General features: G+C 48.5%; 1 protein-coding gene across 2 annotated transcripts in view; it reads right to left on the minus strand.

Annotated features, from left to right (window-relative positions):
- THAP4 (THAP domain containing 4) overlaps positions 1 to 11,847 on the minus strand; it is a 32,423-nt gene that overhangs the window by 20,263 nt on the left and 313 nt on the right. The window contains exons 1-2 of one of the 2 annotated variants that reach the window (XM_072962052.1): positions 11,461 to 11,841; positions 8,736 to 9,895 (exon numbers count right to left, since the gene is read on the minus strand). In XM_072962052.1, the coding sequence (XP_072818153.1) occupies positions 8,736 to 9,567 (832 nt within the window). In that variant the 5' untranslated portion in view covers positions 9,568 to 9,895; positions 11,461 to 11,841. Of the gene's footprint in view, positions 1 to 8,735; positions 9,896 to 11,460; positions 11,842 to 11,847 lie in introns of those variants that run through there. The other variant, XM_072962051.1, reaches the window with a different exon arrangement.

Genomic DNA, 11,847 nt, shown 5'->3' on the forward strand with positions numbered 1-11,847 from the left:
GGAAACTCTGGCCGTGTCCCTTCTGTCTCTTGCCAAACTCGCAAGCAGACAGGCTGAGGACCCTGGTGGCAGGCGTGTCCCCTGGGCCTTAGGGATGGTCTCCTTTCCAGAGCCGGTGACAACAGTGTTCCCCGCCACAGCCCAGAGACCATGACGCCAAATGCACCACACGACAGGTTCGGGGGCTGGCCACCCAGGCAGAGAGGACACTGCGCTGGCCCCGGTGGTCTGGCTGGCGCCCAGTGACTGGCACATCATGGAGGGCAAGGCCTTGCTCTATCACCGGCGAAATGGAAAGGCACCCAAACTTTTCCACAGAAAAAAAGAGTGTATTTTCTATAAAATACAAAAAGACAGAAAAAGAGGCCAAATAATTATTATTTGCAGATATGACTGATTACCTACTTTATCCAAAAGTCCCACCTAAAAAACCATGAGATTCAACAAGTGAATCTGCTAGGTGGTCCTTTTTAACACTGGGCAGCCCCCGCCCCGCACACTAGCAACACCCAAACCAAAAGTGTGTGTGTGTGTGTAGAGGGGGTGCTTCCACTTTCAACTCCGACATGGAAAGAGCGGAGAAGTCACAACTCCTGGCTTCACAAGAAAAACCACGAAAGAACGGAAAATCAAGGACTCTCCTTGGACCTACCAGAGAGTGAGGTCACAGATGTCTCCCTGAAACCTGGAGAGGCGCTGACAGAACCCCGAGCCCTGCTCACCTGGAGCAGAAACTCCCGGAGACGCGACTGAGGGGAAGCCCTGCCCACCACGGACGAAGTGCTGGGGGCGGAGTGCAGAATCTCGCTTTTAGGAACCCCACCGAGTTCTCCCCAGGAAAAGCCAAGAAAATAATCTCCTCAAGGCCCTGGCAGCGGAGGGGAAGGGAACCAGGAATAAACAAGCCCAGAGTATCCTTCAAAACAAAGGCTGCCACGACCTGCCGGGGAAGGAGTCCAGCAGAGCTACACCTCACCTGGCGGAAGGGCCTCTCCTCACTCGGCCCCTCTAGCCTGCTGGTCTGGTCTCACTCAAGGGAAGAGAAAGGAGGGGAGAGAAAGGGAAGAAATGCTCAAGAAGGTCACAGACCAGGAACACAGGCAGCTGAAAGGCGGAAATTTAATCATAAGGTTATGAAATGCTTCCCCTCCTGAAGAGTAACAAGGGAAAATGCCCCGAGGTATGCACTGAAATAAGATTATGAAATGCCCCGAGGTACACTTCAGAGAAACCCAAAGACAACAGAGGAGACAAAAATGAGGACCTCAGAGGAATCTGAAGCCTTGGCACTTACAGTACAGCTACAGGAGATTAGACACAGCCCAAACACTAGTCAGGCTAACACAGTACCTCAGAGAAAGGCCTGTTCACCTCCGTTTTTGTCACGACACACCATGTCCACCTTTGCACATAGGGCACAAGGCGTGCTCAAAGGCAAGAAAAGACAGTCTGAAGAGACGGAACCTGACTGAGGTGAGGCAGAAATGCCGGAATTATCAGACTTGGATTTAAAATACGATGATTAACATGCTGGGACTGCTGGTGGAAAAGTGGACACCATGCAAGAAGACATGAGTGCTGCAAGAGGGGAGGGAGACGCTGTAGAATCAAAACACTGTAACAAATGACAAATGCCTCCCATGGACAAGGCTGAGGAAGGAATCAGTGCATCTGAAGACATGTCAGTAGGAACTTCCCAAAACGAAATGTAAAAGGTAAAAAGAATGAGGGGAAAAAAAGAGAACAGAACACCAGGGAACAGTGCGACAATAAAAAAGTGCCACATACGCACAATGCAAGAAGGAGAAGAAAGGAAGGAGAGGAAGAAATACGTGAAGTAGTAGCTGAGAATTTTTTAACATTAATGGCAGACACCAAACCACAGATCCACGAAGCTCAGAGAACAGCAAGCACAATAAATACCAGAAAGTCTACATCTAGGCACACCGTATTCAAACTGTAGAAAACCTGAGATGAAGACGCTCTCAGAAGAGGGAGGAACCGGGAATACCCTGCTCCCTTTGCACTTGCGCTGCCCTGAAGCACAGCGCAGTGTTACCTGAAGGTGGACACAGGTTAGTTGTAAGTGTATAGTGCACATTTTAGGACAACCACTAAAAACATTTTTTTAAAAAAGTATAATTGATATGCTACAGAAGTAGAGGAAACGAAATCAAATCAAATGCTCCATTAAAACCAGAAAAGGCTGAAAAGCAGAGGAAGAAAACAAAAGCAGCAAACAGAAATCAGTTACAAACACGACAGATATCAAGCCAGTTGAGAAGTGACTAGTTTACATTTGAGCGGTCTAAGACCATCCAGCAGAAGATGCAGACCATCAGAGTAGATCAAAAAAAAAAAAAGACCCACTCTATGACGTATGTAAGAAACCCACTTTAGTATAGAGTGGACATAGCTCAACCTAATAAAAACTATTTATGACAAACCTCTAGCCAGCACTAATGCTCAGTGGTGAAAAGCTGAAAGCCTTTCTGCTAAAATCTGGAACAAGACCAGGATGCTCACTCTCACCACTTTTATTCAATGTAGTATTGTAAGTCCTAGCCATAGCAACTAGACAAGCAAAAGAAATAAAAGGGATTCAGACTAGAAAAGAAGAGGTAAAACTGTCACTACATATGGATGACGTGATACTATATACAGAAAACCCTAAAGGTTCCACACAAAAACTACTAGAGCTTATAAAAGAATTCAGCAAGGTAGCAAGATACAAGATTAACATACAGAAATTCAGAAAAGGAAATGAAATATCAGAAAAGGAAAGTAAAGAAACAATCCCTTAAAAAAATCACATCAAAAAAACCCCCAAAAAACTTAGGAATAAATCTGACCAAGGAAGTGAAAGCTCATATGCAGAGAACTATAAAACACTGACTAAGGAAATTAAAGACGACTTGAAGAAATGGAAAGATATGCCATGTTCTGAGATTGGAGAATTAACATTTTAAAAATGGACATACTAACCAAAGCAATCTACAGACTTACTGTGATCCCTATCAAATTACCCAGGATATTTTTCACAGAACCAGAACAAATAATCCTAAAATTTATATGGAATCACAAAAGACCAAGAACTGCCAAAGCAATACTGAAGAAAAAGAATGAATCTGGAGGAATAATCCTCCCAGACTTCACACAATACTACAGAGCTACAGTAATCAAAATAGCATGGTATTGGTACACAGACAGACCCATGGATCATTGGAACAGAATACGGAGCCCAGAAATAAACCCACTAACTTTTGGTCGAATAATCTTCAACAGAAGAGGGAAGAATATACAACGGAGAAAAGACAGTCTCTTCAGCAAGTGATGTTGGGATAATTGGACAGCTGCATGTAAATCAATGAAGTTAGAACACTCCCTCACACCACACACAAAAATAAACTAAAAATGGCTTAAAGACTTAAACATAAGACAAGACACTATAAATCTAGAGGGAAACATAGGCAAAAAACATTTTCTGACATAAATATTAGCAATGTGTTCCTAGGGCAATCTACCTAGGCAACAGAAATAAAAGCAAAAATAAACAAATGGGACCTAATTAAATTTAAGCTTTTGCACAGCAAAGGGAACCATAAGCAAAACAAAATGACAACCTATGGAACGGGAGAAAATATTTGCAAATGATGCTACTGACAAGGGCTTAACTTCCAGAATATTTAAGCAGCTCATATAACTCAGTAACAACAACAACAAAACCCAATCCAAAAATGGGCAGAAAACCTAAAAAAGCAGTTCTCCAATAGACACATGAAAAAATGCTCACTATTGCTAATTTTCAGAGAAATGCAAATCAAAACTACAAGGAGGTATCACCTCACACCAGTCAGAATGGCCATCACTCAAAAGTCCACAAATGGGAAATGTTGGAGAGGCTGTGGAGAAAAGGGAGCCCTCCTACACTGCTGGTGGGGATGTAGTCTGGCGCAGCCATTATGGGAAATAGCATGGAGATTCCACAAAAAATTAAAAATAGACTTACCATTGATCCAGCAATCCCATTCCTGGGCATATATCCAGAGGGAACTCTAATTCAGAAAGATACGTGCACCCCAATGTTCACAGCAACACTATTTACAATAGCTAAGACGTGGAAACAACCTGAGTGCCCATCAACAGATGGACAGATAAAGAAGATGTAGTAATTTTTTTTAAATAGAGTATTACTCAGCCACAAAAGCATGAAATACTGCCATCTGCAGAAATATGGATGGACGTGGAGAATATGACACTAAGCGAAGTAGTAAGTCAGACAGAGAAAGACAATTACCATGTGATGTCACTTATACGTGGTATCTAAAAAATAAGACAAACGAATCTACATACAGAACAGTAACAGACTCACAGATAACAAACCTATGGCTACCAAAGGGAAAGGGAGCAGGGAGGGATGAGTTAGATTGGGATTAATAGGTACAAACTACTATACAGAAAACAGATAAGCAACAAGGATTTACCTGATAGCACAGGGAACTATATTCAGTAATTTGTAATAATCTATAATAAAAAATAATCTGAGAAAGTATACATAAAACTGAATCACTTCTTTATACACCTGAAGCTAACACAATATTGTAAATCAGTTATAGCTCAATTAAAAAAAACAAAAAACCAAAACTCCCACAGTAAGCCCATGGTAATTCATGGTGAGTTAGCTAAGGTAATTTGGTAATCAAAAAAAAAAAAAAAAAAAGGCTGTTAGAGCTACTAAGTAAATTCAGCAAAGTAGCAAGACACAAAGCCAAGAACACACAAAAATCAGCTGCATTTGTATACACAAACAGTGAACAATATGAAGGAAATTACAAAAACAGTTCCATTTATAATAGCTTAAAAATACTCAGAAATTGACTTAAACTTAACTAATACTTAAAAAATTAGTAAGGAAGTGAGAGAGTTGTACAATGAAAACTACAAAACACTTCAGAAAGCAATTAAAGAAAACATAAACTGACAGAAACGTCCGATATTCAAGGGCTAGAAGGCTTAATATTGTTCAGGTGTCAGCATGACCCAAAGCAGTCTATAGATTCAGTGCAATCCCTACCAAAGTTCCAGTGATACTTTTTGTAGAAATAGAAAAACCCACCCTGAAGTTCACATGGAAGCTCAAGGGACTGAGAATAGCCGAAGCAATCCCGAAAAGAACAGAACTGAAAGATTCACACTCCCTGACCTCATAGTTACCGTAATTCCAAGCTGTGATTCAGGCATAAAGACACGTATAGGAAATGGGATGGGAAGGAACAGAGAGCCCAGAGAGAAACCCTCACATACGTGACTTTTCACAAGGATGCTGAGACCATTCAGTGGAGAAAGGACAGCGTTTTCGACAAATGGTGCTGGGAAGACTAGGTATCCACATGTGAAAGAATGAAGAAGGAACATTAACTCAAAACAGTTTGAAAGCCTTGTGACACCCAGTGGGTGTGGGCTCGGGGACAGAGTGCCCCATCCTGTGGGAAGGCCAATCCACCCGGACCCGAGAAGCTGCAGGCCCACTGGCCCTGCTGCTCTGTTGTAGGGAGTCAGCCCCCCAGGAAAGGCCTGGCTACAGATCACGCACAGAACAGACGTGCAAACAGTCCCTTCAACAGAAACTCCCTGAGGAACTCCTTCACTGATGGACAGTCATAAGCATGCTGGGAACCGTCAAGAGAGCAGACTTTTGGGGAAGAAGACCTGAGTGGGGGGCACTGGGCAGTCCCTCTCCCTCCCACTCCTCCCACTGCCACTGGCCTGACACCTCCTGCGGCTCTCCCCCACTGCAGGGAGCACAGGAGCAGAAGGGCAGGCACCCCTTCCCTCCATGCCTCTGCCCACTCAAGGCCCAGCAGCACCCTGGCTCTTCCCTCCGCCTCAGCCCACCCCCGCAGGTGCCTGCTCCCTTGCTCCCACAGGGCAAATACAACTTACCCCTGGAGCCATACTGCCCACTGCCTCCAGCCCACTTTCCCAATACCACTTCGTGGCTAAAGCTCTTAACCAAAGCGCCTTGTTCGCAGCCACTCTCACGGCCCCACCATTCACCGCTCTACACTTAGCTGCATTCCCACCAGTCTAAGGAGACTGGTCACCAGTGACCCCGTGTGGCCGAGTCCAACCATCTTCTCTCCATCTGGATTGGAGCTGTTGTAGTCCAGCTGAGCAAACCCTTTTCTGCAACATGCCTTCCCCGCGAGGTTCCCATGACTCCGGGCTCCCCTCCAGCCTCCTTCCTTGGATCCCCTTTGGCTGACCTCCACCAACATGGCTGCTTTTGGGCTGCCACAGCCCCTCGAGCCCTACACTGTGCTCCTCCAGGAAAGCTCCTTCTGTTCCATGCTCCAAACACCTCTGACCTCCCCCACACACGCTGGATCTCCTGCAGCAGCACCCAAGGGGCACCTCACACTCGATTCCTCTCAAAACCTTACTGTTGTATGAGCTCCACTAAGGTCATTAAATATTTCCCAAAGGAGGAAAAATTTAGATACAATAAATAGTGGTGAATAAAGTGATCAATACAAAGTACACTAACATCTCACCGTGGTGCCTGACAGAAAAACAGGCCAGAGCTAAGAGGAGAGACTCTCCGGACCTGGGGCAGAAAGTGAGGAGCTCAGAGGGGAGGCACAAAACTGGCCAACTCAAGCCTTCACAGGAGGACAGGCTGAAACGGTTGTTTTAAATAACTGAAAGACACCCACCAGAAGAACAGGAGAAGAAACAACGAGAAAGTCCAACAAATTAAAACTAAAGTAAAACGGCAAGCCCAAGGTTCCACTTATCAGTAATCAGTTGTAAATGGATTAAATTATTCTATAAAGACAAAGGTTCTCAGATTGAGTTAAAATACAGCTACAAAATAAAAGGATACAAAAAGGTTGAAAATAAGCAGATAAACAAGTAAGGCTTTAAACGGGACAAAATGGGCTTTTCTGTTTGATAACATTCAGGAACAGTCATGCATCTAATAACATGGTCTTGAAAGATAAAGTGAAACTGGACAGACATTTCATAAGCAACAAAACCCCAGGCACCTCGAGCCATAGTGAGACCTTCCTTACCTCTCCCAGAAATCAACAGAGCAAGAGGACACCAGAAGCCAGCACACAGATCTGCTGACTAACACGACTAACACAACGAGGAGACCTCAGCCTGGGGAACAATGTAACCAGCTGCAGAGGATACATTCTTCTCAAGCAGCAGAGGAACAGTCACAAACAGACTGTTATTAAGCCACAATAAAATCTCAAAAGATTCTACAAATCACATGAAGTCTTCAAGTGACCGTATCTATCACACCTTAGAACTGTAGGATTAAAAAATTACAAAAAGTTACCCTCCCTCCCCTAATCTATCCACTTGAAAAACTATCAATACCCTTCTGAATAACGCAGGTTAAAGACAGAACTGAGGCTGAAATTACAAACTACTCAGATGTGAGCAGCGGGGAGAGCAGTATGAGGCAGGTCGTGGCACAGAGCCGGAGGGACAGAAAAAGGGACCAGCCTCAGGTGCGGACATAGATGCATGCAGCACCCGAAGCCGTTGAGCACTTCCCTCCGGGAGCCAGAGCAGTCGTAAGACAGAATCCAGAAAGCAAGGGAAATGGGGACGGCTGAAGTAGGAACATCAACGCAGACCCCATCAACGCTGGCTGTTGGGAAAGGCTTGCACATTTCTGGACCTCAGACCAAGAGGAACAGAAAAGGGTAGCAGACAGTAACATTAGGTAGGAGCCAGTACAAAAACAGCTTTAAAATTACAGCAGAATGGAGCGTATAACCCTGCTGGGTTTTGGTCTTGCTGCGCTGGTCGTGGCAGTGGTCCTGGGGACCATGTCCTGAACAGCCTGTCACACAGGAGCCTTTCCTCACCTGAAGTGTTAGTCACAACCCAGACGACAAACACTTGATTCAGAGGAAATGAAACGTCTTGTAGGAAAAGTTTCCACCTTTTACACAGAATAGGTGTATCCTCAATACGTAAAGAAAGTAGAGAAACTAATTTTACGAGAAATAAACAGTGAAATTGGGGGAAAAGCAGAAACACAAGCAAGAACATACGAAAAATATATTCAACCTATCTGGAAACAAAGATATGTATGTAAAAGCATAAAAAAGTCTAAGAACACACAGCAAAGTTTAATAGCAACAAGGAATAAAAGCTGGGAGGTGAGTGAGAAACTGGAATTTTCACCACTTCTGAGCCCATGTATTTCTGTAGCATTTTTACAAAAGAAAACATACTACTGGAATAGATGTTTAAAACTGAAAAAAAATTATTGCTAATGTTCAAAATGATTTAACTTCAAGGATACTCACTGAAATAGGAATGGAAAGAACCTCCTCATGATTCCGAGTCTCCAACAATCTCTCTGATGGTTCACTGTGTCTGCTTACCTGACTCTCAGACCCTAACTCATGGGCACTTGTCTGTGGGACATGCACCCTGGGAAAGGACCCGTTCAAGCAGAAAACTGGCCGGCTGGGTACCACCACTGAGTGCTCCCGGCTGTCCCAGCAGACATGAAAGGCCTGCTCTCTCAGCCACTGAACCCCACAGCCACAGATGCCTCAAGTGCCTGCCTGGGCTCCCCAGCTAAAGGCCGGGCTCCCGTCAAGCCTCTGCCGAGACGCAGGGACATGCCGCACTTGGGCTGGGGTGCGGCAAGAACCCCCCTCCCGAGAAGCAGGCTCCGGGGCCAGGGCTCGGGTACTGACCGCGGCCGGGGGTCGGCAGGCTGCTCAGGTAGGGGAAGCTCACTCTCCGCAGCTCGGCCAGCTTCTCCTGCAGCTGGCGCACCTGGCTGTCCGAGCGGCTGACCCTCTGGCGCAGGGCCTTGAGCTCGCCGTTCTTCTTCTCCACCTGCTCCCGTAGGCAGCACACCTGGCTCTTGCTCTGCCGCGAGGAGAAGCAGTATGAGTGCAGCGAGTCGATGAGCTTGCAGGCGCCTGAGGCCGATAGGATGACCTCGTTGATGGACATGGGGCTGGCGTCACTCTGCTCGCTCTGCACCGCCTCGGCGGCCGGCTGCGGGGTGACATCGGCGGGAGGTGCTGAGGGGCTCTGGGAGGGCTTCTGAGGTGTCGCCGTCAGGGATGAGGTCGGGGGGCTCTGCACGGAGCCCTTGTCGGGCCCCGGGCCAGTCCCACTGCAGCCTGGCTCCACGTCCCTCTTCAGCCTCTTTCGGTCGACAGGCTCGCGGGGGACAGATGGCCTCTCTCGGGTGTGCTTGGAGGAGAAACTGTATGAATGGAGCGAGCCGATAAATTTGCAGGCCCCAGATCCCGGGGGGGTAAAGTCATCCATGGAAATGCCACTCTTGTCCACCAGGCCCCCGGCGGGGGACGTGGCGTTCTCATCACCTGCGTCTCCAGTGAGCGCGCTGGCCGCTCCCTGGCTGCCAAACATGGCGGGGGCCGGACCGCCATCTGGACTTCCTTCCGGGGCCTGCCGGGCCTGTTCTGGACTGGCAGCTCCCGGGGCGGCCCTGGGTGTGGCTTTACCCTGCAGTGCAGCCCGCTTCGCCTTGCGGGACTCCGGCTTGGCCATTGGGCTTTCACTCGAGGATGATGTCGACCCTGCAGCTGCCTTCCCGTCCCCGTCGCTTGAGTGTGCCCTCACACCCACCGAGGCCTTCCTGGTGTCCCTCCTCCTGGTGCGGCCATGGCCTCCAGCCCCCCTCTTCTTCTCAGCCAGGTGGAAAATGGAGGGCACAGCCGTGGGCTTGAGCAGGCGGTGCTGATCCTCCAGTCTCTTGGAGAAGCTGTCTTTGGTGAAATGTTCGCTACAGAGGAAAGAGTACTTAGTGGGGGTCCAGTTATCCCTCTGAACTGCCTTTAACCACTGGATCAGACGTTTTGAGTCCTTTAGGGGAAATCTGCAGGACAAGTGACAAATTAGAAAGAAAGAATTATATGTCTCCCCGTGGTTTCATCAAAGATAAAAGCAAAACAGGTGTTTCTGCAAACACCCAAAACTGTATTGACTTTACCCATTTAAAAACTTTATAAAGATTTAAGGAATACCTTTTACTTGCAAGTCATTACTGGAACAAAAAGATGAAAAGCCCATGACCTACCCTTAAGGAGCTTACGGTCTGCAGGACAAATAAGGAAAGGTGAGTAACTCTTCCAAGGCCGTGGCAAATGCCCTGCAGGGATACAGATGGCATCAGGACCACAGGAGAGGCTGTGGGAAGCCCTGGAAACAGTTCCTAGAAGGTCACAGCTGACCAACCCTCCTAGTGAGCCTGGGATGCAGGACTCTGGGTGCTAAAAGGGCTGGCTGGCCCCCCACTTAGAGGTCAGGCCAGCTGTCAGGCAGCAGAGACGGGTGCCTGAGGCCAGAAAAGCATCCCAGACACCCACGAGGTGCCCGGTCCCAGCTGCAGCTCCAGCAGCTGAGGAGGTGAGACTCAAAGGGTGCAGTTTTGCATTCCCACCAAACTCCCACTGCCAAGAGTAAAACTGCTCCCTTTAAAAATCAACCAGCCCTTGGAAGATACTGAATAAGATATTTAATATATGTATTTTCTCATTCAAGCAAGATCTTTATTTAGAAAACTGACAAAACTGGACATGCAAGGGTGAGGACGGTCATTCTGTAGGGCTATTTGCTCCACCTGAGGTCACCTAACCCACCTGAGGCTGCTGTGGACCAGGACCAGGGCGGATAACAACTCATCAGGAAGCTCTGAGCAACTTGACCTTCTAAATTTCCTCAATGCTCTGGGAGCCCATTTCCCAAAGACCCCTCCCTTCCCATGTCCTTTGCCCCATACCAGTTTGACCATTCTGAACGTCAAGAGCAGCCTTCCCTGCAGCGCTCTGCCTCCATTTTCAAAAACAGTAACAAAACTATTGGCTCTGAAGGAAACTCAAGAAAGCATGGCGGCTGACCCCTGAAATAACCTATTTCCATTTTGATAGATTGTAACAACTTAAGACAGAGCAAACCACTGCGAACTTTCCAGTAAGATTATAAAGAACAATCTTCACCCACCTCTTTAAAACTTAAATAACACCTTGCAACATGAAACAGAACAGTATCTGGGAGATTTTTAAAGCAGAGTTTCTTCTGTTCACTATTCTGGGACCTCCAGCGCGGAAGCTGCAGAAAAGGTCTCGCTGAAATAGGCTTAAATCTGCAGCCTTCACGAGGCAGGCCTGGCCGGGGAGAAGGCAGCCCCCTCGCCCTGCCTGGGGCCAGGCTCTGCGCAGGATGCTGTCGGGACGTCTCCCCAGGACTCACCTCCACGCGGTAGCTACCTCTCCCCGGGGCTGGCCGCAAGGCCCTTCCAGCCACAGCGCGCCCGCAGCGTGCTAATCCACGAGGCACAAGCTGCGTCTGGTCGGCTACAGTCCCTGATCGCAAAGATCAAGGCAAGCTCCCCCGCGACGGGAAGAGCAGAAAAGTCACAGCACACGCAAGGGGACAACTGACCTACGGAAGAGCGTTTCCAGAACACACCGCTTCTGGAAACTGGCGGGGCCAACCCGAATCAATGGGGCTAGGGGTGGCCGCGGGTTGGGGGAGAGGGCGGCGGAGACTGCGGGTGGGCGCCGAGTGGCCGGGGTTCCGGGGGACCGGTGGCCGCGGTGGCCCGAGGCGCCCGGCCCAGAGACGGCGGCCGGGCCAAGGTCACACAGCGCCGGCGCTGACTCACTCGCAGGACCGGCCCGAGGCCCGGCGCTCTGGGCGTCCCCGCGTCGGGCCGGGCCGCTCGGCCTCAGTTTCCCGGCGGGGCCGGGCCGGGCCGGGCCGGGCCGGGCGGGGGCGTGGCCCGCGGGCCGCGCGGGCGGCGGGCCGGCAGCGGCGGGCGGGGCCCGG

The sequence above is a fragment of the Vicugna pacos genome, chromosome 5 (genome assembly GCF_048564905.1).
Source record: "Vicugna pacos chromosome 5, VicPac4, whole genome shotgun sequence".
NCBI lineage: Eukaryota > Metazoa > Chordata > Mammalia > Artiodactyla > Camelidae > Vicugna > Vicugna pacos.